The following is a 26,125-nucleotide window of genomic DNA, read 5'->3' on the forward strand; positions in this document are numbered from 1 at the left end:
CCCCCCCCCCCCCCCCCCCCCCCCCCCCCGGCTCAGTCCAGAGGTCTGCCTCCGGGCCCCACCCAGAGGAAAACTCAGCACCAAGCCAGGCCTGACCTCAGGGCCTAGGGGCCCGGGAGCCAGCCCCACGCCCTGTAGACGTTCTTCCGGAGTTACCAAGCAGCCCCAGGGAGAACCACACCTCTCTTGACATCTGCCCGGCCTGTTGTCCCAGGACTCAGCCACCTGCCAGTTCAGCCCCTCATTCACCGTGCGGGCAAGAGAAGCCAGGTTCAGGAAGGGGGAGTTGAATGGGCCATGTGGGTAGTGCCCCGAACCCCTGTTCCTCCCCTGGACCAGCCCGGGTGCCCCTAGGTGACCTGGGATGAGTCACTTCCCTGGCAGTTCCTTGACGGCCCAACAGTAACAGACAGGGGCTCATCCTGTCCCTCCCCCATGGAGGGGGGCCATGAGAACTGAAAACACAGCTGGGCTTGGGAACTGGCCAACATGGTTGTGTCCTTAGGGAGGCGCAGGAGGAAGGGACAGTCTCAGCTGAACCACGGACTCCCTGTGCAGACAGCCTTCTGCGGACATCAGCTTCTTCATCTGCAAAATGGGGACAGGGGGCCTCCCGCACATGGACAGGGAGCTCACAGATAGGGTATGCAGTGGGACGAACAGGCTCCAAAACACGAGGGCAGGGAGTAGAGGTTGAGAGGATTGGGAAGACAGGCCACACTCTGTGCTCTTGTTATCTGTGTCCCTGTCCCCCACGAGCCTCTGGGCTCCTCAAGGGCAAGGCCTGGGCCCCAGTCATCTCCATGTTCCCAGACTCAGCCTGATACCTCAACGGGCTCAGCACAGAATGGCTAGATGATCAAATGAGACAGAAACAGAAAAAATGGAATGCATGAGCAAGCGAATGGACAATGAAAGGTAAACAGCGAGCTCCACGAAGTCAGGGACCAGAGCTGTCTACAGTAACATCCCACACATAGACCAGCACCTGCCCCATGGCAGGTGCTCAACACAATGAGGAATGAATGAATGAGACAGAAAGACTAGACCGGCTGCTCCTATTCCCCTAGGCTATCCTCAGATTTCCAGTGCTCCGCAGAGCACAGACTCAGCAAGGGTCTCCTGCCCACTCTGGCTCTTACCTTTCTGCAGGTGAATGATATCGGGGAAGTTTGAGAGCAGGCCCTGATAGAGGGAGAGCGTGTCAAGCATCTGGAAGAGGTCGTTTTTGGGCTGCTCGGCAAACATCTCACCGACAGCTTCATAGGTGCGGCCCGTGTGAGAAATGGCGCTGTTGAGGGCCTCGGAGCTAAATGGGGGGTCCATCTGGAAGGCATGGCTGATGGCCTGGAAAGCACTGCCCAGCTTCTGGAACTCCTTGCGGAAGCCCCCCACATGCTTGCGCACCAGTTCCGAAGCCACGGTGCTGAGCTGCAGGACGCTGTCGTCCATCTTCTTGCTGAAGGCCTTGAAGGTGTCCACACGGTCCTCCACGTCCTGCAGGTCCTGGTGCTCTGTGGGGATCTGGAAGGTGAGCAGGAAGCTGGCACCCACCATCTCATCCTTCTCGGCCCGGCGCTTGCCCATCTTCCACTGCTTGTCATCCAGGCAGCTGAGGAAATGCTGGAAGCCCTCATACTGGGACAGCACGGGGTGGCTGGTCATGTGGTCCATCCAGAGAATGAGTCGACGCTTCCGCTTCTCAATAAAGTCCTCCTCGAAGCGGCCTGTGGCCTGCTTCTCCGGCAGGTGGGGCACCGAGATGACAGTGAACTTGTGCAACAGGCGGTTATAGAGCCAGTCAAAGTGTTTGTAGCGCCGGTAGACTGGCGAGCCGGCGTGGGTCGGTGTGAGCTTGTAGGAGATGTAGCTTTTGATGCCCTTGAACTTGGTCTGTTTGGTGGGGTCCTCCACGGAACAGGCAAACGGGTGGGGGTTGGCCTTCCACTGGGGCCCACGAGGGCCCATTTCAATGGAGTACGTCTCGGCGATCTTGGCCATCATGGGCACATCACCCAAGATAAAGGCCTCCACTCCAGAGCGCACGAAGCACGAGAAACGGTTGAGGTTGCGTCCCACCACGCTGCCACGCTTGGCAGACGCCAGGCTGTCCTGCCGCTCCAGGGCTGGCTTGGGCCGAAAGGCCATGTGCTGGCTGGGGTAGGCACCAGGATAGGAGAGGTTGAGAGGGGGGTGCCCGTTGGTGCCCAGCCCACCAGCCCGAGGCTCCTCTACCACGGTGCTTCCATCGTCCCAGTCATCCCAGTCATCGTCATCATCCTCCTCAAAGCTGCCCTGGTGTGAGAGGAAGCCACTGACCCCACCACTCCTGGAAGGGCTGGCCACACCGGAGCTGTCGTACAAGCTCACCTGGGTGCCCAGAGAGCCTGGGCTGCTGGAGTAGTCACCATGGTTGGGGCTGGCACCAGACCGGATGATCTCCACGTAAGAGGCAGGAAAGAGCCCTGTCTCCCCGCGGCTGTTCTGGCCCTGCAGCCAGCCATCCAGCGAGGTCTCACTGAAGATGACCAAGTCCTCATCCTGATGGATGCTGATCTCCTCCTTGTTCTCACTGCGGAAGTCATAGAGGGCTCGCCCTTTCAGTGCCATGGCTGGGCCAATGGTAGAGAGAGACGAGGACAGCGTCCTGCCCAGAACTGGGAATGCACTAGCAGCTCAAGGCCTGTCACAGCAACTCAGTCTCTTGGCCCCTAAACTGGGGTTTACTACCCACAGATGCTGTCCAGCCTCCTACTACTCAAAGCAATGTCCGAGGCCCATTAACTGTCTATTATTATTAGGTCTCCGGCACACTCCTGTGAGCAGGGAGAGATCATGTCCATGTAGTCTCTCCTTTCTTCCCCTCCCAGAAGAAAAGTCAAGTGAACTGGAGAAATCAGCTTTAAGAGGGCAAGAATTTGTTTGACACTTTCCACTGGAACAATGTTCTAAAACAGAAGAGAATCACTCAAAAACCACCGTTTCAGAAACCGAGGCAGCTCTGGCTCTCAGCTCCTCCAGGCTGCTCTCACATTCCTCTGCAGATCTGCTCCTTCCTCCTTCCTCCTCCTCCTGGGCCACTGGGTTTTCAAAAATCCAGAAAATCCAAGAAGGGCATGGAGAAAAGCAGCAGCCTCTTGAATCCAGTCCAAGGGTGGATGTGTCCGGCTTCACAACGAGCCAGGCCGGGGGGGAAAACAAGGACTGAGGCTTACACAACAGGCCGCCAACTCCGTCGACCCTGGCGGCCCAGCCGGCTCTGGCCCGGCCTCTGGCCCCCCGGCCCCCAGCCCTCAGCCGGCTCAGGAGCCTTCTCCCCGCCACCGGAGCGGCCAGCCCCCACCCTAGGGAAGGAGGGGGCGCGACGAGGCGCTCTGGCGACTTCTGGCCACTAACTGAGTGGCCTCTTTTGTTTGCCTAGCTCCTCCGCAGTTTCTGAGCCTGAAGCTGACCCTGATCTGAGTCCAAGGATCCCGTCCAAAGGTAAGCCCCGCGGTCCCCGGTCCCGGTGCGCAGGCCCTACAGACCCCCAGCCCTGGCGTGCACGCACACACTCAACAGGAGTTTGGAGAGTGCGCGCCGGCGAGCAGATGGCGCGCTCGGCCGGCTGGCGCTCGGTCCTCCGCTCGGCCCCGCGGTGTCCGGCCGGCGGGTGCCGGGCTATGCCCCCGGCCCGCCTCCTCGTTCAGCACTCGCAGCCCCTCTGCGCCGCCGCCAGCTAGAACCTAGCTCCAAAACAACAGAAAAAAGGGATTCCGGGAGGCGTCCGGAGAAAGGAGGGAATAGCCGAGGGGGAGGTGAGGGGTGGGGAAAGGGAGGGAGGGAGGGAGGAAAAGCTGGCTGGGGAATTGGGCAAACTCCACCGCACTTCCCGTGCGTCCTGGCTGGGCAGGCACGGCCCGGCTCCGCCCTCCCGCGGCCTGGAGCGCTGCAGTCAGCTGCCCCCCCCCCCCCCCCCCCCCCCCGCCTACTCCTCGCGGCTTTCCTTCTGGCGCTCGCCCTCCCTCGCTCGCTCGGGTCTGGGGCTGAAGGACGGGGCCGGGATTCCAGGACCCCCCTGCCAGTCCGCCCCGCGAGGAGACACCTCTCACCCGAGGAGCTTGAGCACCGCCGCCGCCGCCGCCGCCGCCGCCTCGCCTCGCCTCCTGGGTTGTCACCCTCCTGCCTTTCCCATGACGCAAGTGACGGAAAACTCCGAAAGTTTGCAAAGTGAGGGCTTGCGAGGAGGATGCCAGAGCCAAGACCCGGGGGAGGGGATTGAAGAAGGGTGCCGGGAGAGCCGCCGACGCCCCCCTCCCATTCCCCTGCACTTTCACCCCTTCCCTGGAGAGACAGGATGAAACTGGGCCGTGGCGCAGCCTGGGGATTGTTCTCCGGAGGGGGCCCCAGGGCGGCCCCAGTGCCAGCAGCGCCCTCTGGGAAGAATCCTTAGAGCCCTGGGATACAGCAGGTCCTGGTACTTTAGCCAGACAGGGCCTGAAGCGCCCCCTGCCCTGGGAGACTTCCTTCAGAGGGAAAGACCTAACCCTACGTATGTAGCAACCGGGAACAAGCTTAGGCACGACTGGTTCCGTGATGCTTTGTGCGGCCACGGGGACTAGATGTTCATCTGCAGTCAGCAGCAAGGAGAGAGGGGTGATCTACAAAGGCTTGGGCGAAGAGGGATCTGACACTCGGTCAGCCCATCCGGGACACTTTGGTCGCTGACTGTCGGGCACTCTGCTGGGGGCTGGGGATTACATCACAACAGGCAATAGGTATTGTGCCTTCTTGGGTTTACAGTCCGCAGTCTTGTCTTTAATTCATCTATCCTGTGTCTGTCTCACTCATTCAGTCATGCAATCGAGGAAGCATCAATTTAGTAATCATTCTGTATCAGGCCCCCTAGGCTACAAAGATAAATAAGACATTGTCCTTACCTTCCTGAAGCTCAGATATGTCAGAAGAAGACCGGTAACTCCCTACCCAGTGTCACCAGGGGCATGAAATGTGCATGGGAGGGCACTTGTCCCATGGCTGGAGCAAGGATCAAGGAAGGCTTCCTGGAGGAGGAGGTGCTTAAGGTGAGACCAAGGCTTTAGCCCCTACTCCTCTTCCTGGCTATGCCCTGGAGCCTTGCCTACCCCCTTCCAGCTAGAACGTCCTTCCTCCTCATTCTGACTTTTCCTACTTGTTGCAGATCAATTGGTACAAGGTAGAGCTGCTAAAGCTGGGCACCTTTGGCTGTTTTTTTTGTTGTTGTTTTGGTTTGGTTTTTTGGTTTTTTAAAAGATTTTCTTTATTTGACAGACAGAGATCACAAGTAGGCAGAGAGGCAGGCAGGGGTGAGGGGAAGCAGGCTCTCTGCTGAGCAGAGAGCCCGATGCAGGGCTCGATCCCAGGACCCTGAGATCATGACCCGAGTTGAAGGCAGAGGCTTTAACCCACTGAGCCACCCAGGCGCCCCACCTTTGGCTGTTTTGAGGGTTATAGGTGCAGGTCTCTGGCCCCAAAACCCAAGTTCATTGGTACAGTGAGTAGATCTGATTCCCTATGCAGGGCTGTCATATGACCTGAATAAAGGCTATGTACAAACCCCTGAAGGCCAGGTTTTATTTTTTTTTTAATTTTTATTTGTCACTGTAGTTGACATACAATACATGAAACTAAAATGCATTAGTTTCAGGTGTACAACATAGTGATTTGACAATTACATATATTACCAATTGCTCACGGTGTTAAGTGTAGTGAGCAGCCCAGGTATTAAACTGCAAAGAGAAATACAACTGGTCGGGCAGGCCTGAATTTTTGCATCAACAGAGCATGGCAGTCTGAGCTGCTCCTTAGGAAACCCAGTTACCAGAAGGTTAGCTCAGAACCAGAAAACCCCGTGATAGGAAGAGATGGTGTGACAAGTCTTTTAGCCAAGAAATCTTGAGATCTTGACCCCCACAATAGGGGCAGCCTTGATTCTAAGGATTCGGGTCATCCTACTCTTGCTACAACCAGAGCTGGAGTATGTTTCCCCCAGCTACTTTTGGGATACCCCTTCTTTGTGATCTCTCTTCAGTTCCCATAGCCTCTCTCCAAGCTGAGCCTAACAACAGCAACTTCTTCATCAGTGCCACACAATGCTGTAAACGTTTTACCTTTATTAGCTCCGTTAATACAATCAGTAGGATTTCTGCTTACCCAACCAGGATCCTAGTCCAGCCACCACCCTGACAGCCTTTGAGTTGGTTCCCAAACACCTCAGTCACACATTCACAGACCAAGAATCTCAGACTTGCTCCCACATCTGTTCTGGGTAGGGTTTTTCTAACTCTCAGGAGCCACCCTTATGTCCAGGTTCTTGGGAAAAATTCTCTTGAGTCTCATAGAGATTTCCATCCCGTACTGGTATCTTCCATTCCCTCCCTTTCAATGACCCTCTTGAAGTCTAGGGATAACACCGCTCCCCCCACCCACCCCGGCCCGGGTGCTAGTCCCTGGGAACTGCACTAACCTTTGTGGTTTCCCTACACCCTGCCCATTCCCTTGAGACAAAGTCCTTTTATTTAATTATCCTCACATTATTCTTTTTTAAAAAGATTTTTTAATGTATTCATTTGACAGAGGGAAAGAGCTCAAGCTGGGGGAGCAGCAGAGGGAGAGGGAGAAGCAGGCCCCCCGCTGAGCAGGGAGCCCAACCCTGGGATCATGAACGGAGCCAAAGGCAGCCAGCTGCCCCTCCTCACATGGTTCTATTTGGAGTGTGTTCTCTTTCCTGCTGGGGCCCTGACTCATGCTCAGCAAACAGCATCCATTCCCCATCCAAGCACCCAACTCTCCTCCTTTAGCAAAGGAGTCAGCAAGGAGAACTGCAGCCAGTGGTTTCCAGGCTGACCCCACTGGTGGTAGCAAGGGTACATGGGACTACACTGTAACAATGCACACGAGAGGACAAGAACCTGAGATAGTGCAAAGGTACCGGGCTAGGGAGAAGTAAATCTGGGACTTTATGCAAGTAGAATGGACTGGAATGGCATCCAACAAGCTGTGGGTATTGAGGAAAAGAGTCAACCCACATCTTTAAAAAATAGATTCTCCACTCTACTTCCCCCACCAGCTACTGCCCCATTTCTCTGCATGCATGAGCAAAATTTCTCAAAATAGCCATCTATACTAGCTGCCTGCAATTTCTTTCCTTTCTCTTCTTAAACCCCTCTAGCCAGTCTTTCACAGTCACACTCCACTGAAACTATTCTTGTTAAGGGCAAAGTCATCAATGACCTAATGGTTATTCTCAGCTCCCCTCTTGCTCAACCTCTCAGCATTTCACTGGGCTGATCACTCTTTCCCCCTCTGTACACTTTTCACTTGCATCAGGGAGACCATACTCTCCTGGTTTCCCTTCTACCTCACTGGTTCATCCTCCTCTCTCCAATAATTCTTAATCCTAGAGTGACTACAGAAAGTGCTCCTCTTAACTTTTCTAACCTATTCTCTCCTTTGATGACCTCCCAGGATGATAGCTTGATACATCATCTTTCTGCCAATAACATTTCAATTTTTTTAATCTCCAGCCTAGGCCTTTCTCTAGAATTCCAGACTCAAATGTCTTTCTCCTTGACATCTCCCCGGTGTCTAATAGACACCTCCAACCCAACACATCCCAAGAAATACTGGGCACTGCACGCCAGACCTGTTCTACTTGGCAGCCTTTCCATCTCAAGTGATGAGTAGTTTCTTCCACTTGCTCAGGCCAAAAACTGGAGCCATCCTGGACTCTTCTCATCATCCTGGGACTCCTGTCACATCATATTTTCACTACTGCTCTCCTGGTTCCAGCCAATGTCTTTCTCACCCAGATCACTGCAACAGCTTCCTAATGATCAGTTTCCATCCTTGCCTCCTGACAGTCTATTCTCAACATGGCAGTCAGAGTGAGCCATTTAAAACATGAGTTAGGTGTCAATCCTCTGCTTAAACCATTCAGCATCTCACAAATGTAAAAACCAAATCCTTACTTACTCAAAGGCCTATGAGCCTCTGTCATCTGAACCCTCTTTCTTCCCCTCATAGCCCACTGCTCCAATGAGAATGGCGGTTACTCCTCTTTTGACATGCCAGGTGCATTCCTGTCTTAAAGCATTTGCAGACTGTGTCCTCTTTCTGAAATACTCCTCCCCCAGATATCCATATGGCTAAATCCCTATAAATATCACCTTCTCAATAAGACCTCCCCTGACATGCCCTATTTAAAACTATAGCCCTTCCTCACTCCCAAAACCCCAGTTTTGTTTCATAATGCTTGTCACTTAACACATATAGTTTAGTTTTTACTATGTTTATTGTCTGGGGAGCAGGAAGTTAACCAAGAGTCCTACTGCAGACATGCTGAGCAAGGGCTGAGGATGGAGGTGAGGTTGGAGGAACATGAAGGGTGAGGATGCAGTACAAAGTGGGAGAAGATATTTGTTCCATATATAACTGGTTAAGGCTTAATATTCATAATACATAAAGAACATCTTCAAATCAATTAGAAAAAAAAAGCAAACTGTATTAGTTTTCTATTGCAGCTACTACAATTACCACAAACTTGGTGGCTTAAAGCAACCCAGTTTTATTCTTTCACAGAAATCCAAACTGGATCTCACTGGGCTAAAATTAAAGTGTCATCAGGGCTATTTTTCTTCTGGAGCTCTAAGGAAAAAATCGTTTCCTTGCCTTTCCAGCTTCTAGAGGCCGCTCACAGTCCCCTGCTTTTGGATCCCTTTCATCTTCAAAGCCCACTATCACAACACTCAGACTTCTGCTTTCATCATCCTATCTCCTGTCTCTTCTGCCCACCTCTTTCATTTATAAAGACCCTTTGAATAACATGGGACCCACCCAGATAATTGAGAATATTCTCACCATCTCAAAATCTTTCATTTAACCACATCTGCAAAATCAGTGTGTATACAAATTACCTGGGGACCTTGTTAAATGCAGATTCTGATTCTGTAGGTCAGGAATGGGCCTAACATACTGTATTTCCAACAAGCTCTTTGCTGGTCCACTGACTCCACTTTGAATAAGAAGGTTCTCAATGTATTTAGAGATGCATGTGTAATGATAAAACTGTTTTTTACTTTTTAAGCAAAAAGAAAAAATAAACACAAAACTCAGAAGAATAGATACCATTAGCTCTGGCTAGAGGAATGACTGGAACAGGTAGATGAAATGGTCCTAGCGACATTTTCTTAAACTGGCTGTCTGGTTCGTAAGTATTCATTATATTTTGTAACTTCCATATATTACATATATTTTTTCCATATCAAGTATTATATACTTAAGAGGACGATGAAAACCATACAAAAATAAGACAAAATGATCACCGAAGAAGCTAGGTGGCGTCAAAGGCCTGGGCAAATAAAGTGGTGAGTCCATATAACTTACAGATGTAACTAGCCATAACAGCGTTAAATTTCTTAAACTCAGTACTGGGTGACCAGAAGTCCACCCACCCAGTTGGGCTAATTTGTATGAGTTCAACTAAGGAGTTAGGTTTCGTACTTAATGTCCAAATTTCTCAGACTTGCTCTGTTTTAGGAACCACGTGGCAATCCTGCTAACAATACAGATTTCCAGGAGGCTCCCGTATAGATCTCGATTCTATGCATGTAAGGAAGCAGCCGGGGAATCAGTATTTTATAGGTTCGCCGGCGTCCAGCCCCGCCAGACAGGGAGGAACCGCTAGCTGGCCTGGTGAAGGGCCCGGCGGTAGCGAGCCCCGTGGACTACCGGTCAGCCCCCGAACGGCCGGCTTCGGAAAGATCCCCACCAGGTGGGAGGGACCCGACGAGGGTTAGCACGGTAAACTCCATCCAACAAGCACGGCGGTCACCCGTCTTCCCCCAGCACTGTCCTCAGCTTCTCTGGGCAGACTCACCTGAAAAGTCCCTAAAAGGTGTAAGTCTGAACGAGAGGAAACGACTACCGCACTAGAGGATACATTTTCGGTAACTTAAGACCTCGCGAAATTTTTTAACAAAAAACGAAAAGAAAAACACCTCCCCGCGACGCCTCCCCGCCCGCCGCCCCACCTCCGGCCTCTCTTGCGACTTCTTCCCGGTCCCTTCTGCCAACGCGAAAAGAAATTCGATACAGAGATGTGAGGCGTGGCTCACTCTGACCAATGGAAATCGAGGGCGTGGCCTTGAGCCTTTCTCTCAGTGGCCAGGGGCCCCAGGCCCGGTCTTCGCTCTCGGAGGCGGAAGTCGCCGGGCGACCAGTGCGCGTTTTTAGCCCGGCGTTTTGCGGCACCGGGAGCCGCCATCATGGTGCGGAAGCTAAAGTTCCACGAGCAGAAGCTGCTGAAGCAGGTGGACTTCCTGAATTGGGAGGTCACTGACCACAACCTGCACGAGCTGCGCGTGTTGCGGCGTTATCGGCTGCAGCGGCGGGAGGACTACACGCGCTACAACCAGCTGAGCCGGGCCGTGCGCGAGCTGGCGCGGCGCCTGCGCGACCTACCCGAGCGCGACCCGTTTCGCGTGCGTGCCTCCGCCGCCCTGCTGGACAAGTTGTATGCTCTCGGCCTGGTGCCCACTCGCGGCTCACTCGAGCTCTGCGACTTCGTCACGGCCTCGTCCTTCTGCCGCCGCCGACTGCCCACCGTGCTCCTGAAGCTGCGTATGGCGCAGCACCTCCAGGCTGCCGTGGCCTTCGTGGAGCAGGGCCACGTGCGCGTGGGCCCCGACGTGGTCACCGACCCCGCCTTCCTTGTCACGCGCAGCATGGAGGACTTTGTCACCTGGGTTGACTCGTCCAAGATCAGGCGGCACGTGCTGGAGTACAATGAGGAGCGCGATGACTTCGATCTGGAGGCCTAGCGGGTCGTCCCGGCCAGGGCTGTTTCTCATAGATGGGACAGCTGAGAACTGAAGTTTGAGATTCTGTGAGGGCGCTCTCCCTGAGAGTGTGTCAGCCAGGCTTTGGTTCTTAAGAACTTAGCCCCTCAGCTGCAGGCCACGCACAGAGCCAAAGGGTACGGCCGTTTTCCATGAACTTTTGTTAGTCCTTGGACTGTTGATAATTAAATGACTGATTTAAGAGTCACTGGGAAGGAGTTTGGTGCTGCACCGTGGAGTTGTTGGATTGTGTGCCTGAAACATTGTAGTGTGAAGGAACTTTGGTCTCCATCCCTTCCCCTCAGCTTTCCCTGTATTATCTTGTAGCAGGACAGTTTGGTTCAGTCTATTTAATTAGAATACTTGCTCTGGTTTTGTGCTTAAGCTATGTACAGACGATGGAGAATTTGGTCTCAAGTTTTCATAAAATGGGTGTTACTGTAGTATTGTGGGTGCCCTTCCTTGCCTAAAGGAAGACTTCCAAATGCCAATAAATGGTCCAGCTACTTTGTATGTGCAAATTTTTGTCTGTCTGGTTTTCTTTTAGGTTCACATCTGGGCTTCTAGGCTCAAGAACCCAGCAGAAAAGAATACGGTCGGCAGCGACCTGCCTGTGGGTGAGGCCTGCCACAGGCGGGCATGTGGAGGTTGCAGGATGTTGTACAGGGCTGGGCAAATTTGTCAGTTTACCAATCCCTTCCTCAGAATGAGTGTTTTGGCAGAGCTCTTCCCCACAGGACTTCCTGTTGATATTCCAGCCCCAGGAAGTACCATATTAGAGGGTGAAGTGTTTGCTGTTTGCTTGCCTAAGGAAATAATCACCCTGTAGCTTGGCCATCTAGCGGTTAGAAGCAGCCCAGGGAGGTTCCTGGAAACATGTTCGTAGTAGGAAATTGGAGAATAGGAAGACTACCTCTTTTTACCCAAAACTTAACACAAGGAGAAAAGGAAGGGTGCCAAGACATTGGCTTTTACATGTGCCTTCTCCATTACCCAAGGTGAAAGGCAGTATTTGGTAGAGAAACAAGGGAAGGGGATGCTGTGGAAGGTAATGGCAAATGCCTCTATCCTGTGTCAGACACAGTTGTAAGTGCATCACGTGAATTAATCTGTTTAATCCTCCCAGCAGTGCTAAACTAAGAAGTGGGGAATCCAGTTATCCTCTGCTTTTCAGATAAGGGAACTGAGGCAGAGATGGGTCAAACTGCCCAAGTTTGCAAAGCCAATAAGCAGCGGAGCTGGCATCATGCTCGCTTTAAGAGACTGTCAGTGTTGGCACAGCCAGTCCCTGAGATAATGTAGGGGTATAGAGAGAATCCCCGAATTTGAGTTTCCAAGCCAGCAGAGAAGCAGCATCAACCGATGTGATTGGTCCCCAACAAGATGCTATATAAAGTTTTGAGCAAGGAGCAGACTTTGGGCTTCAAAGACTTAACTCTCACTGAGACCTGTGTTAGGCTGTCCTTTGATCTTCCCAACAACCCTGCAAGGTATAGGTGGTCTTATCCCTGTCTTTAAAGTGTGGGAAATAATTGAAACAAGAACTTTGTCCAAGGTTGGGGTTCAGGTCCAGGCTTATGTGATTCTAAAGGCCATGTTCTTTTCAGGGCCATTGCTTTAGAAGTAGAAGGAAAGAGAATCCTACTTAGCTCAGGTGGCTGGGCACAGTCTCTGCCCATTTGAGGAATGTCCTCAGGGCTCCCAGGATTGGGGATCTCATGGGGAAGCTGATGCTCTAAAAGCCACCTCTGGCTCCTACCCAGATCCCACAGGCCAAGGCAGGTAGATTGACCCTTTGGAGTAGTTGGAGCCTACTTCTATAGCCCAAACCGATACAACTTCCAAGTTCTCTTAAAGGAAACTGGGTTTAGGGTCTTGGGAGTAAAATACAAGAGTCTTTAGAAAAGTCCTTCTTTGGGAGGAAGATATGAAAGAATAACAGCAAAAGTTATCTGAAAACTTAAAAACTGGGGTAGCTCAGTCAGTTAAGCATCTACCTTCAGCTCAGTTCATGATCCCAGGGTCCTGGGATCGAGTCCCACATCCGGCTCCCTACTCAGCAGGGAGTCTGCCCCTCTCTCTCTCTCTCTCTCTCTCTCTCTCCTTCTCCCCCCAATTCATGCACTCTCTCTGTGTCTCTCTCAAGTTAAAAAAAAAAAAAACTTAAACGTAAAAACTTAAAAAACAAAAACAAAACCTATGCAAGATTCAGAAGGCAAGTTCTCGAACCAGATTACCTGGTCTGAATTGGGGCTTCTAGGCTTAACTATCTGTGTAACATTGATGATTTTTCTTAGCCTCCTCTGTGCCTCCATTTGCTATATTACAAATATGTGGTAATACAGGGTAGGGGAAAAGAATGGGGAACTACTGCTCAACAGGTACAGAATTTCCATTTGGGGTGATGAAAAAATTTCGAAAATAGATTGTGGTGATGGTTGTACAATGCTGTGAATGTAATTAACACCACTGAGTTGTGTACTTAAAAATGGCTGAAATGGCACCACCGTTTTTTAATTTTTTTACCACAATTTTTTTTAAAGATTTTATTCATTTGACAGACTGAGACACAGCGAGAAAGGGAACACAGCAGGGAGAGTGGGAGAGGGAGAAGCGGGCTCTCCATGGAGCAGGGAGCCCGACGCGGGGCTTGATTCTAAGACCCTGGGATCATGGCCGGAGCCGAAGGCAGATGCTTAACGACTGAGCCATCCAGGCGCCCCACCACAAATTTTTTTAAGTTTTATTTAGTGACTTAAGTAATCTCTATACCCAGCATGGGGCTTAAACTCACAACCCTGAGATCAAGAGTCGCATGCCCTACTGACTGAACTGACAGGTGTCCCCACAATTTTTAAAAAGTGAAAAAAATGGGGGTGTACTGACATTAAAAATTATGGAGAGGATTAAATGGTTTAATTCCTACGAAGTGCTTAGAGGAGCTCCGGGAATGTGTTAAAACCTTAAAGCTTAGCTCCTGCTTCCCCTCCTTCCCCAGGCCACAAAAGAAAATCAGGGAGCTAGACATGTTACAACCAAAAAGCCTAATGGATGGGGTGCCTGGGTGGGTTAAAGCCTCTGCCTTCAGCTCAGGTCATGATCTCAGGATCCTGGGATCGAGACCCGCATTGGGCTCTCTGCAGGACAGGGAGCATGCTTGCTCCTCTCTGCCTGCCTCTGCCTACTTGTGATCTCTCTCTGTGTGTCAAGTAAATAAATAAAATCTTAAAAAAAAAAAAAAAGCCTAATGGATGAAGAAATGTGGCAGGAGATGGGGCACCTGGGTGGCTCAGTGGGTTAAGCCTCTGCCTTCGGCCCAGGTCATGGTCTTGGGGTCCTGGGATGGAACCCTACATCCCCTGCATCACCACCCCCTACCTCCCACCTCCCACCCCCCATCCCCCCACCTCACCCCACCCCTCCCCGAATCTGGATCTCTGCTCAGCAGGGGGTCTGCTTTCCCCCTCCCTCTGCCTACTTGTGATCTCTCTCTCTGTCAAATAAATAAAAATAAATAAACAAACTTAAAAAAAAAAAAAGAAATGTGGCAGGAGGGAAAATTGATACTACCTCTCAGAGCAATTTTACAATGTGTATCAAGAACCTTAAAAACAGGGCGCCTGGATGGCTCAGTCATTAAGCGTCTGCCTTTGGCTCAGGTCATGATCCCAGCATCCTGGGATGGAGGCCTGCATCCGGCTCTCTGCTCAGCAGAGTCTTCTTGTCCCTCTGCCCCTCCTGCTCATGCTTTCTCTCAAGTAAATAAACTCTTAAAAAAAAAAAAAAATACGGGGCACCTGGGTGGCTCAGTGGGTTAAGCATCTTCCTTCGGCTGATAAGGGTCATAATCTCAGGGTCCTGGGATCAAGCCCTGTGTCAGACTCTCTGTTCAGCAGGAGTCTACTTCTCCCTCTCACTCTCCTTCTATGATCTCCCTCTCTCTCTCAAATAAATTAAATGTTTAAAAGAATACATTATACCCTCTGATCTAGAAATGTCACTTTCAAGAATTTAGCATAATCATGGGTCTTTGCAGAAAATTAACTACAGGGATCTTCATCACAGTATTTCTAATACAGAATAATAGGAAAAAATAAAAAATGTGTCCCAAGTGGACTGGTTAAATTATTGGATAGCCTTATGATGAAATACAGCCATTAAAAATTATAGGTAGGGGCGCCTGGGTGGTGCTGTCAGTTGAGTGTCAGACTCTTGGTCTCACCTCAGGTCATGATCTCGGGTTGTGAAATGGAGCCCTGAGTGGAGCTCTGCACTCAGTGGGGAGTCTGAGATTCTCTCCGTCTCTCTCTCCCTCTACCCCTCCCCAGCCTCACGCATGTGTGCACATGCGTGCGCATGCACACACTCAAATAAATCTTTAAGAAATAATAATAATAATAATTATTATTATTATTATTATTATGGCAAGGTAGCCCAGCCCCTCCAAGTTTCTGACTCAAGTCTGAGTGGGCCTGAGGTGTGCTGGTCACATTTTAAGAAGCACGAGCCTTGTGCCTAGTCCAATGCATGGCATAAAGCCAGCACTGCGACAATGTGAGATCATCTCCCAACAACTGAGCAGGGCAGAGGCTGTAGGGGCTGCAGGCAAGCCTGGGCAGAAAGCAAGAGAAGCAGGGGCCTGGCTCTGCTGATGTATGAATGATTTGGGGCATACATACCCTCCCGCACTGACCTCTCTCCCTTTCCTCTCACTAATAGGAGGAGGCTGAACCAGGTGGCCCCTAGTTTCTGCTTGGAAGGTTTTTGATTTGGAGGCGAGAACATGAAAGAGTGCAGTTAACACTTAAAAAGAGGCAGAGAGGAAATTAGAGGTGCTTTCCCTGGCCCAATAATCCCCAGTCTGACTCAAGGTGAAGGCTGTGCTAGCTTCAGGACAAATCTGAGAATGGGCCCCCCCGTTTGGCCCCAGGGAAGTTTCTAGGAGATATCTTTCCCCCACTATCCAGGGCTGGGACTATTCCCAGCCTGGGGGGTGGGAGGGCAACATGGGGATGGAACCAAGTCACCCATTCAGCTCACCAGCTGAAAATCAGGAGCAAAATGAGACCCCCTTGAAATACAGAGCAGGCAACATCTCATGGGCTAAAGATAAGGAACTTTGCACTCACTAGGGCCTGGATTAAAATCATGGCCCATCACTTTCTGACTGTTCATGACCTGGGTGAGCACTTCTGTCTACAGGGAAGAGACTATTTTGGGCTCGCCTAACTAGTTGACATACTTATGATTAAGTAAATCAGTAAGGGAAAGGTTATCTTATAACAAGAAGTTACATATTAATAAAACAAGATTTTTGAGGATTTACTCTGTGCCAGGTACTATCCTAATCACCTTACCTGAATTATGTCACTTAACTCTAACCACCTTGCGAGGTAGGTGCTATTATTAGCCACATTTTATGGGGGGAGGAAACTGAGGCATAGGTAGGTGAAATGAAATAACACATGGGCCATAGAGCCAGCTGGTAGGTGAGTCTGGATTTGGACCCAGGCCATCTAGCTCCAGAGCAAAAGACCTGAACCACTCTGACAGGCTTCCTTTCACCCAGAGCTGGGCCCTAGGGACATTTGTGAGCATGGGGGAGAAGAGCTTTGTCCCCTCTGAGCTTTAGGGTCTCCTGTGCCTGCAGCATCTGCATCCCAGCTCATGTGACACCTATTAGTACATGATTTTGCCACCCTCTCAAGTCAGAGTCTCCCTCCTGCCACAACTGGCTGGAGAATCCCTCTCTTACAGGGTCTCCAAGTGGGCGATGAGAAGCACTGGTCCTCAAGATGGCTTAGATGGTACAGGGCCTAGGCTTAAAGCATATCAAATTACACGGGGGGGGGGGAAGCTGTTCCTTTTTCAATTCTCTTTCAGTTCCAGTAACCCCAAGGGGAAGGTCTTGGCTATGGGGCTACACTTGAACACTGTATAATTCTTGCTACCTCCTCCCCTCTTTGAGAACAGTAAGACTTCTCAGTTGTTCTAGTTGGTTTTTTTTCTGCATATATCTCAAAGGCAGCCCTTCCTGCCACAACTTTAGTGCAAGCCCTACTCATTGGCCTCCTGATCACCACGAGGATTTCGGTTCTCCACTGAGTAGCCAGGGTGAGCTCTTTCAAGCTCAGTTATCTCATAACTTTAAAAACCTCCATCTGGAATGCAGGTAAAATCCAAACTCCCGGCTACAGGAGTTATAGGCATCCCACCTGCCTCTGTGACCTCACTGCCTCCCCTTCCTCCTGTGCCTCCTGTCTACCCCCTCACACAAATCTCTCTGGAAATGCATTCAGTCTCCCTGTCTTCACCAATGGCTCCTTTTCATCATTTGGGTCTTGACTCAAATGTCATCTCCTGAGAAGAGTTCCCTGAATACTGGCCCAGCAGCCCCATGCCACTCCCTCTCAACCCAGCCACCTGAGCTCCTTAACATTGGTCTGCCCCCCAGCTATAACCTGTAGCTCTTGGTTTTCTCTTGGGCTGTAAGGTCCTGGAGGGTGGAGACTGGGGCAGTCTTGGTCATTTTGATATTTCCTGTGCTTGGCTCAGTACCTAACCTATAGTAGATATTAAACACATACCTGTTAATTGACTGGTGACACAGCGACATTCGGGAGTCCTCCTGAGAGCTTCTTTTGGAAATGGCTGGCCACCTTCCTGCTCTTGAGGTCCTCTTTTTTAGGGAGGGATTCTCCCACTTGTGGGCACTTACTGGGTGATTTTAGGGCGTGCACAGATTCCACCTGAAATAACATCACCATGGAGAAAGGGGAACTTCCCTCTTCCATTATCTTTGAATTTTCCTCATTGTACAAGAGGAAAATTCTGTTAGTGTTACTCCTTATCACTTCTCCAACACTTGCTGATCTCAGATTCTTACAAAGTCCTCGGTTTTACAGTTTCCTGCACATACCGGTATTTACCTAGATTATAACATTATATTCTTTTCACTGTGTATATATTTTATAGATACTTTGTTAAAGTGGGAAGTGATTTAAGGTAATGCTATGGTGTTCCTCTCTTAAATAAACTTATTTAGGTTTTTTAAAATAGCAAATTGACTTAAAGACATTAAACACAGGTGTATGTGTCTGTGGCCAGTATTGTGAAGGGGGGGTGCCTTTGGTGATAGTTGGGGGACCTCTCACTGTTCCAGGCAGAGCAGGCCCTTCTGGAACACAGACTAACTCCAAATGAGTCCCTGGGCCAAGTGCCATTTAGTTTGTTCAGTGATATGAGAAGTTATTCAGCTGAGTATGAATGAGCCTTTTCCCTGGACCTCAGTGCATGAATTTGGGGGACCTCTTTGTCAATCGCAGTCTATTTTGCTTTAATGTGTAGGGCCTCTGTTCTTTTCTGTGCAGTTCCGACAACTTGGTATGAACTCCATGGTCATGAGTAGAGAATGGTGGATCTGGGACACAGAATACTTAACATCCTGATGTTAAAGTTCCCTAGTGAAGTCTGGCCCTGGGCTTTTCTTTGTCCATCTTATAAGCCAGACAAACATGAGCTATTATTTGAGAATGCACCAAATAAATAACCTAGTGCACAGCTTTGCTCAGCCCAACTACTGAAAGATAGAACTCAGCTACATAAATTCTAAGGTCCAAAAAATTGGACCTTCCAGGGCCCTAAGCACCCTTTACCCTCCGTGTCAGTCAGATCTCCTATTCTTTTCAGTCCAGATGGATGGTGTTAGGTATTTAAAATATGCAGCAAGTATACATCTTGGCATTCCTTTGACTCAAAATGTGCCAGCTTTGTGTATTTTCTGTAGTATACTAATACCCAATTTCTCCATAAGTCAAACATTCAGCAAATTCAAATGTTTGGCTTGAAAGCTGTGTGGCTTTGGACAAGTACTTAACCTCTCTGAGCTTCAGTTTACTTCCTTGAGTTGTTTGAAGATTAAAGGAGATAATGCAGGTGAAGCAGTGTCCAGCATTCAATAAATGGCTGTCATATTTTTGGTTTGCATCTCACCAGTCCCCTCCCTCCAGGAAGCTGCACTCTAATTTGATTAGCTTTCCTAACTATATCTCGGCAGCTTCCTCTCCACCCCTTGCAGTCATTCAGTCATTTCTTTACCAAGATCTACTGCGTGCCTTGTTTTGTGCTGCACGCTGTCTCCGCTAAGCAGGAATCAAGCCAGGTCCCCAAGCCAGGTACCAAGCCCACGGCCGAGTAAGAAAGACTCGCAAACGGAGCAGATGGGCTGGAATGGAGGTATGTGGCCCGTGCAGCCAGAGCGAATGCGGTGGCAATGTCTCACTGAGACTTGGGGGTGTGAGGAGTCGACGGAGAGGGGGTGTCATTCAGGCAACTGGCAGTGCCCGTACAAAAAAGCACAAGCACAGGAGAGAGCGCGGACTGCTGGTGTACGCCTAAAGCCTGGGTGCATCTGGGGCAAGCTTCAGGACCCGGGGCCGGAGGGCTTTGAATCGGGGTTCCTCCAACTGACAATAGGAGCCCCGAGGAGCTTGAGTTCAGGAGTGAAGCCTCGGCCCGGCCAAGCCACCTCGAAGGAATGGTTCCGGACAGTGCACCACTAGAGCCTGTGGACCCCCGCTGCGGCCGACCGAGAACACGCCAGCCACTGAAGGCGGAAATCACTGCCGGAGAGCTAGCGGACTGCGGCAGCACTACCAGCATACACGGCGGTGGGCGGAACCGGAAACTCCGGGCGCGTGGCTGGTGGGCCAGGCGGCGCGGCTGAGGCCCAGGGGGCGGGCCCGGCTCTCTCTGGACAGCTGATTGGTCGGCCCCCGGCAGCGCGGCCGTGGCTCCTGGAACTGTCATCTCCGAGGGGTGAGTCCTGGGTTCGAGCCTGGGCCCCTCCGGCTGCTGAATTGCTTCTCGGTTCCCCGCTAGCACCCCCGGCCTTCCGAGGTGTCCCCTGGAGAGGTAGAGCCAGGCCCGGGCTCGTCTTGGGCGTGCTGCTCCTTTTCTGTTCCAGACTATCGGGCCAGGACCGCTCAGGTAGTTTTTGTGGGGGAGGGGCGAATCATGCGTAGCCTATGGGACCTCGTCCCTAGAGAAAGGTAATGCGGGGCTGTGGCGTGGAGGACAACCAAGTGGCTCAGGTAGAGGCCTGGGGGCTGAAGCCTGGCGAAAGCCTCAGAGGAGGCCTCAATCCCGGACTGAGGAGTGGGAGGGGAGGAGGAGGCGGCAGGGGACTTGCGTGGGTCCGGACGAGACCGCCCAGGATGAGGTCAGAACTCCTGGAGGCAGGACCATCCGGGGAATGGGTTGAAAGAGTAGGAGCCAGCCAAGAACAGCCACAAAGGTACAGACGACCGCCCCAGTATCCAAGGCATGTTTAATGATTTTGTGATTCTTGGCAGAACGGGAGGCCACACCGAGATAAAGCGAGATACGACCTAATAAGTGTATTTTAGATGTGGGCATCACTTTGGTAAGCCGAAGACATAATTAATTTTTTAAAAGATTGTATAATGGAAGTGTTTAGACTTATATAAAAGTCAATAAAACACGGAAAATAGCATACCATATGGATCCAAGTTCTAGTCACCCAGCCTCAACCACAAATGGCCACCCTGGTTGCATTACACATATGTTAAGATTCGACTCAAATCCATACCTGTAATATGTCAATCTTAAGTTTAAAAACAAAAAAGTTCCTTTCATGTCTAATGGGTATAGAGGTTCAGTTTTGCAAAATGAGAAGAGTTCTGGAAATTGGTTGCACAACAACTACTGAACTGTAACTTAAAAATGGTTAAGATGGTAAACTTTATGTCATGGGTTTGAACCACAAATCTTTTTAAAGTTTCTTTCAAATTAAAAAAAAAAAAGATGCTGCAAATTAGGGGAAAAATCTGATCTTCAAATGTGCAATGGAAAGTAATTCACTGCCAAGTAGAGGCCCATAGAATTGTTTTTAACTATGGAGGCTCTGGAATGAACCTGTTGGTTTTGGTGCTCAGAGCAGTGGGACCTGGCCTGGGGTGCAGTTTAAGCACTGGAGGTGCCCTCTGGTTTATACTAGACCTAACCTGAAGGGTTAGACCCACCTGGCTTTGCCAGATTTCTCCTGAATATTCCTGTTTCTTACACTCAGAGGCATACCTTTAACCCATAGTCAAGCTCCTGTACCTTCATTCACAGAGGGTGAGTGAAGTGTGAATTTGTCTTTTTCTCTCCATTCTCATTCTTTAGGGCACACCTGGGTACTCTGTCTCCAATCTACTCCATCTCCCAAATGTACCACAGGTCAGCCTTTCACACTCCTTGGTGTTAACTGGTAGGCAACCTCTCTCTTCCAAGTGAGCCCTACATGGGTAGCCCTGAAACCTCCTTTTGCCCCCCCAAACAAACAAACCATAAAATGAGAAAATAACTGCCAGGTTTGGGTTTTGGGCTCCCCTTATCTTGCTCTAGGGGCCCCAGGACCGGCTAAATTTTCTTACTGTAAGTTGGCTTTTATTAGAGAGTCAAACAATAATGGATAAAATTTGCATCAGAAAGTTATATTAGAGGGGCACCTGGGTGGCTCAGTGGTTAAGCCTCTGCCTTCAGCTCAGGTCATGATCTCAGGGTCCTAGGATCGAGTCCCGCATCGCAGGGAGCCTGCTTCCTCCTCTCTCTCTCTCTGCTTGCCTCTCTGCCCACTTGTGATCTCTCTCTGTCAAATAAATAAAATCTTAAAAAAAAAAAAAAAGAAAGAAAAAAAAAAAAAGAAAGTTATATTAGAGGGGTCACTTGGCCGGCCAGTTGGTGGAGCTTGTGATTCTTGATCTTAGGGTTGTGAATTCAAGCCCCACATTAGGCATAGCACTTTAAAAAATAAAATGCAGGCATCTGGGTGGCTCATTTGGTTGAGAGTCTGCCTTCAGCTCAGGTCATGATCCCAGGGTCCTGGGATCGAGCCCCATATGGGTCTCCCTGCTGAGCAGGAAGCCCGCTTCACCCTCTCCCTCTGCCTGCTGCTCCCCCTACTTGTGTTCTCTCTCTCTCTGTCAAATAAATAAATAAAATATTTTACAAAATAAAATATATGCATTAAAAATAACTTATATTAGTTTTTGAGTAATGGCTATTTAGAACTATTCAGGAAAAAATTAGACACTTGATCATATCACTAGATAGTAATGATGGTAAGACAGAATTAGTGACAGGGCTGCTGGTAATGAATGACAAAGCAAAAGCTAGATTCAATCACAGGGTGAGCTTGCTTAGTGCTCGATATGTAAATATATATCTTTTTTCAAAGATTTTTATTTATTTGAGACAGAGAGTGAGTGAGAGAGAGACAGCATGAGAAGGGGGCATGTTAGAGGGAGAAGCAGGCTCCCCACAGGGTGGGAGCCTTACTCAGGGACTCGATCCTGGAGCAAACTGAGCCACCCAGGTGCCCTGTAGATATATACCTGTTCACTGAGAGCTATCAAGATGATTGTTATTGAAGTATCTGCAGGAAATAATGCTATTGCTCATATATAACTCATTTACCCTTTAACTTCCTTTTTCTCCATAGAAACAGTTGTGATTTTGGATTAAGTGAGTTTTGTTTAGGAATACAGCCATCATGTTACATCATAACTGCCTGTACACAGGAGGTGATATGAAATCAATGAACCATTTTCTTATGTTTTTCTTTGTAGGGAAGATGGAAGAGCTGAGTCAAGCCCTGGCTAGTAGCTTTTCTGTGTCTCAAGATCTGAACAGCACAGCTGCCCCACACCCCCGCCTGTCCCAGTACAAGTCCAAGCACAGTTCCTTGGAGCAGAATGAACGGCGCCGTCGGTTGTTGGAACTGCAGAAATCGTAAGGGATGCTTTAACTCTTTGGCCTCTTTCTTCAGGTTAGGAGCTGGGAGCCAACCAGGAAGCTCTAGGTCTGGTTTTTTCAAAGTAGCCCCTTTGTACATACATCTTGCCCATGAAGTTGAGAGGCAAAAATCCTGGCAGAGGTAGACATCCTGTACACTGAAAGCTTAGGAAAAGATGGAAACATCGGCAGATACTGAAATTTGAAAGCAAAAGCTCACTTATTTGGTTAAATTTTTCTTTTTTTCCTGGCAGCAGTACCGAGCTCTGCGATTTAGGGACTTGTGAAAGCCACGCCCAGACTTCCACTCCCCACATTCCCTGTGTGGCTTCTGCACTCTGAATCCTGGCATTGGTGTGGTCTTCCTGTCTGCCTTCAGCCCACATGTTTCTGTGGAGCCCTTGAGAGTTCAGTACAAATAATTCCACAGGGAATCTGAGGAAATGTCTTCCATACACTGAATTCTCAGTGCCAAGATGAGCAAGCAGGCGAAGAGAGCAGGATAGGAGAGTTTGAGGCTGGGCTGCTCTGAAGGCAGGCCCTGTCCATTTTTCCTGTGTACAACATGAGCCTCTTGGTCATAAGGAATTGAGGATTCGAAGGAACTATTAACAGCTGCACAGTTTCTCTATGATCTGCATTCTGCCCAGTGCTGCGTCATTGGCTGTATTTAGCAGAAATGGTTCCCTGTGGCCTCTGGGTTGCTTGTAGATTACATTCTCAGATCACCTCCCCCACTCCCCACCCCCACCTCTGTTGTTTAAATATTATAATTAATTATTTTGGAATAGGTAACACATTGATTGTATGTATTCCGATTCAAAATTCAAAATTTGTACGAGTATATGGTGAAAAGTCTCCATCCCAGTATGATGCTAAGTGAAATAAGTCAGACTGAATATGATTTCGCTCATATGTGGACTCTGAAAAATAAAGCAATTAAATAAACAAACAAAAAGTAGAATCAGACTGTAAACACAGAGAACAAATCTGTGGCTGCCAGAGGGGAGGGGGTAGAAGGATGGGCACAATGGGCGAAGGGGGTGGGAGAGGCAGGCCTCCAGTTACAGAATGAATGAGTCTTGGAAATAAAAGGCACAGTGTAGGGAATACAATCAATGATATTTAATAATGTTGTATGGTGATAGATGGTAGCTACACTTGTGGTGAGCACCGGAGATAACAGAGAGAAGTTGCATCATTGTATGTACACTGGAAACTAATGTAACCTTATGTGTCAACTGTACTCAACAAAAAAAAAATTAAGAAAATAAAAGCCTCCCTCCCAATTCTGTCCTCTGGCCATTCAGTTCCTCTCCCATATTATTAGTTTCTTTTGTATCTTTCCAAAGATATTCTGTGCAGATATGAGCAAGTGTGTGGTTGTACATGTATATGCCATTTTTTTAAAACAGAGGCAGCGTACAATACACAGTTCTGCACATTTTATTTAACGGCGTTTTTTTCCCAGAGATTCTAGATATATACCTGTTCACTGAGAGCTATCAAGATGATTGTTATTGATCGGCAGAAAGTCTGCTTGTCCCTCTCCTTCTGCCCCTCCCCCTGCTGTGCGCTCTCTGTCTCTTTAGGCACCCCTAAATAAATAAAATTTTTAATAAAAAAATATTAAATCATAAACTAAGAGGCCTGTTATGAAAGTCAGATAAGAACTGGAGGGAGGGCACACCTGGGTGGCTTCGTTGGTTAAGTGTCTGCCTTTGGCTCAGGTCATGATCGCAGGGGCCTTGGATCAAGTCCCACATCAGGCTCCCTGCTCCACTGGGAGTCTGCGGCTCCCTCAGCCCCTCCCCGTCTCGTTCCTTCTCTCTCTCTCTCAAATATTTTTTAAAATTTTTTTATTTGAGAGAGGGAGAGGGAGAACCAGGCTCCCTGCTGAGCCGAGAGACCAATGTGGGGCTCAATCCCAGGACCCTGGGATCATGACCTCAGCCAAAAGCAGACTCTTTTTTTTTTTTTTTAAGATTTTATTTATTTATTTGACAGAGATCACAAGTAGTCAGAGAAGCAGGCAGAGAGAGAGAGGAGGAAGCAGGCTCCCTGCTGAGCAGAGAGCCCGATGCGGGGCTTAATCCTAGGACCCTGGGATCATGACCTGAGCTGAAGGCAGAGGCTTTAACCCACTGAGCCACCCAGGTGCCCCAAATAAATAAAATCTTTAAAAAAAAAAAAAAAAAAGGAGCTGAAAGAAGGCCTGGCAGCTCCTTAGAAAGCCGTATAAATTAGGGGCACCTGGGTGGCTTAATCAGGTAAGCTCCCATTATTGATTTTGGCTCAGGTCATGAGTCATGATCTCAGGGTTGGGCTCCATGCTCAGTGGGGAGTCTGCTTGCGAGTCTCTCTCCCTCTGCCTCCCCCCACATGCACACACATTCTCTCTCTCTCTCTCTCTCTTTCTCTCTCAAATAAATAAATACATCTTTGAAAAATAAAGAAAGAGGGGCACCTGGGTGGCTCAGTTGGTTAAGCATCTGCCTTCAGCTCAGGTCATGATCCCAGGGACCTGGGATCAAGCCCCAAGTTGGACTCCCTGATCAACAGAGAGCCTACTTCTCTCCATCTGCTGCTCCCCCTGTTTATGTACTTGCTCACTCTCTCTTTCTGTCAAATAAATAAATAAAATATTTTTTAAAATAAATAAGTAAAAAAGAAAGAAAGCAAGCTGTATACATTGGAAACTCCTCACATCTCAGTGACTCCTCTCTTTAATTACCGGGAGCCTTTGGATAAGATGCCTGCCAGGCAGGAAAGTGTCAGCTCTAAGGGGGGAGTAGAGATGAGAATCTGGAATGGTGTGTGCAGGAGCAGGGTCAGCCTTTCCAGCTAGGGAACCTTGAAAATTCCTTTCAACATGTTACTCTGTTTTTAGGATACTCTGAGGAAGGCTGAGTGTACTCAGAGGGGGCTAGTTTAGCATTACAAAGGAAATTCTACCATCTCTTCCACTAGAATCCCCAGGCTGCTCCTGAACTTGAAACCCTTGAGTTAAACTAAAATTGTCACATTGTAGGGGGTCTTCCAGGGAGACATAAAAGGCCTGTCCTTGTGCCTTCTTTTCTCCAGCAAGCGGCTAGATTACGTGAATCATGCCAGAAGACTGGCTGAAGATGACTGGACAGGGATGGAGAGTGAGGAAGAGGAAGATAAGAAAGATGATGAAGAGATGGACATTGACACTGGCAAGAAGTTACCAAAACGCTACGCTAATCAAGTGAGTAGTCCAGGGAAGGTGAGGCCCAGGTCCAGCCCCACCGAAGCAAATGTTGCCATAAAGAGAGGAGGAGACAGGAAGAAGGAATGGGGGACTGCAAAGAGGCTGGTTATGTGCATCAGGTATATGGACTAAGAGAAGAAATGGCTCCGGTGCCATGTGGTAATGGGGTCGGGGAAGGCGCTTGTCACAGAGGGAGGCTGGGGTGCTGGGTTTGAGAACATTTACCCAATGCCAC

The 26,125-nt window shown here is 49.4% G+C and overlaps 3 protein-coding genes across 9 annotated transcripts in view; 2 read left to right on the forward strand and 1 right to left on the reverse strand.

Moving 5' to 3' along the window:
* LOC111153142 (sorting nexin 33) overlaps positions 1–2,624 on the reverse strand; it is a 9,038-nt gene extending 6,414 nt beyond the window's left edge. The window contains exons 1-2 of one of the 2 annotated variants that reach the window (XM_022511934.1): positions 1,408–2,624; positions 1,143–1,185 (exon numbers count right to left, since the gene is read on the reverse strand). In XM_022511934.1, coding sequence (XP_022367642.1) covers positions 1,143–1,185; positions 1,408–2,610 — 1,246 coding nt within the window. In that variant the 5' untranslated portion in view covers positions 2,611–2,624. Of the gene's footprint in view, positions 1–1,142 lie in introns of both variants that reach the window. The other variant, XM_022511932.1, reaches the window with a different exon arrangement.
* An 818-nt stretch (positions 2,625–3,442) lies between these two features.
* The window catches only part of LOC111153143 (snurportin 1), a 39,606-nt gene continuing 16,923 nt past the window's right edge, over positions 3,443–26,125 (forward strand). Inside the window, exons 1-4 of one of the 6 annotated variants that reach the window (XM_022511937.1) lie at positions 19,189–19,673; positions 20,210–20,280; positions 22,490–22,652; positions 25,740–25,887. In XM_022511937.1, the coding sequence (XP_022367645.1) occupies positions 22,495–22,652; positions 25,740–25,887 (306 nt within the window). In that variant the 5' untranslated portion in view covers positions 19,189–19,673; positions 20,210–20,280; positions 22,490–22,494. The other 5 variants (XM_022511936.1, XM_022511940.1, XM_022511935.1 and 2 more) reach the window with 5 other exon arrangements.
* LOC111153144 (IMP3, U3 small nucleolar ribonucleoprotein) lies at positions 10,195–11,377 on the forward strand. Its single transcript, XM_022511941.1, has one exon. It carries the CDS (start codon positions 10,284–10,286, stop codon positions 10,836–10,838), a length of 555 nt encoding a protein of 184 aa, XP_022367649.1. The 5' UTR covers positions 10,195–10,283; the 3' UTR covers positions 10,839–11,377.

This window comes from Enhydra lutris, unplaced genomic scaffold (genome assembly GCF_002288905.1).
Source record: "Enhydra lutris kenyoni isolate GAN:26980312 unplaced genomic scaffold, ASM228890v2 scaffoldscaffold31, whole genome shotgun sequence".
Taxonomy (NCBI): domain Eukaryota; kingdom Metazoa; phylum Chordata; class Mammalia; order Carnivora; family Mustelidae; genus Enhydra; species Enhydra lutris.

What these genes read in the sequence shown, in the direction of transcription:
- LOC111153144 (XM_022511941.1), top strand. Translation starts at nt 10,284, where the DNA reads ATGGTGCGGAAGCTAAAGTTCCACGAGCAGAAGCTGCTGAAGCAGGTG.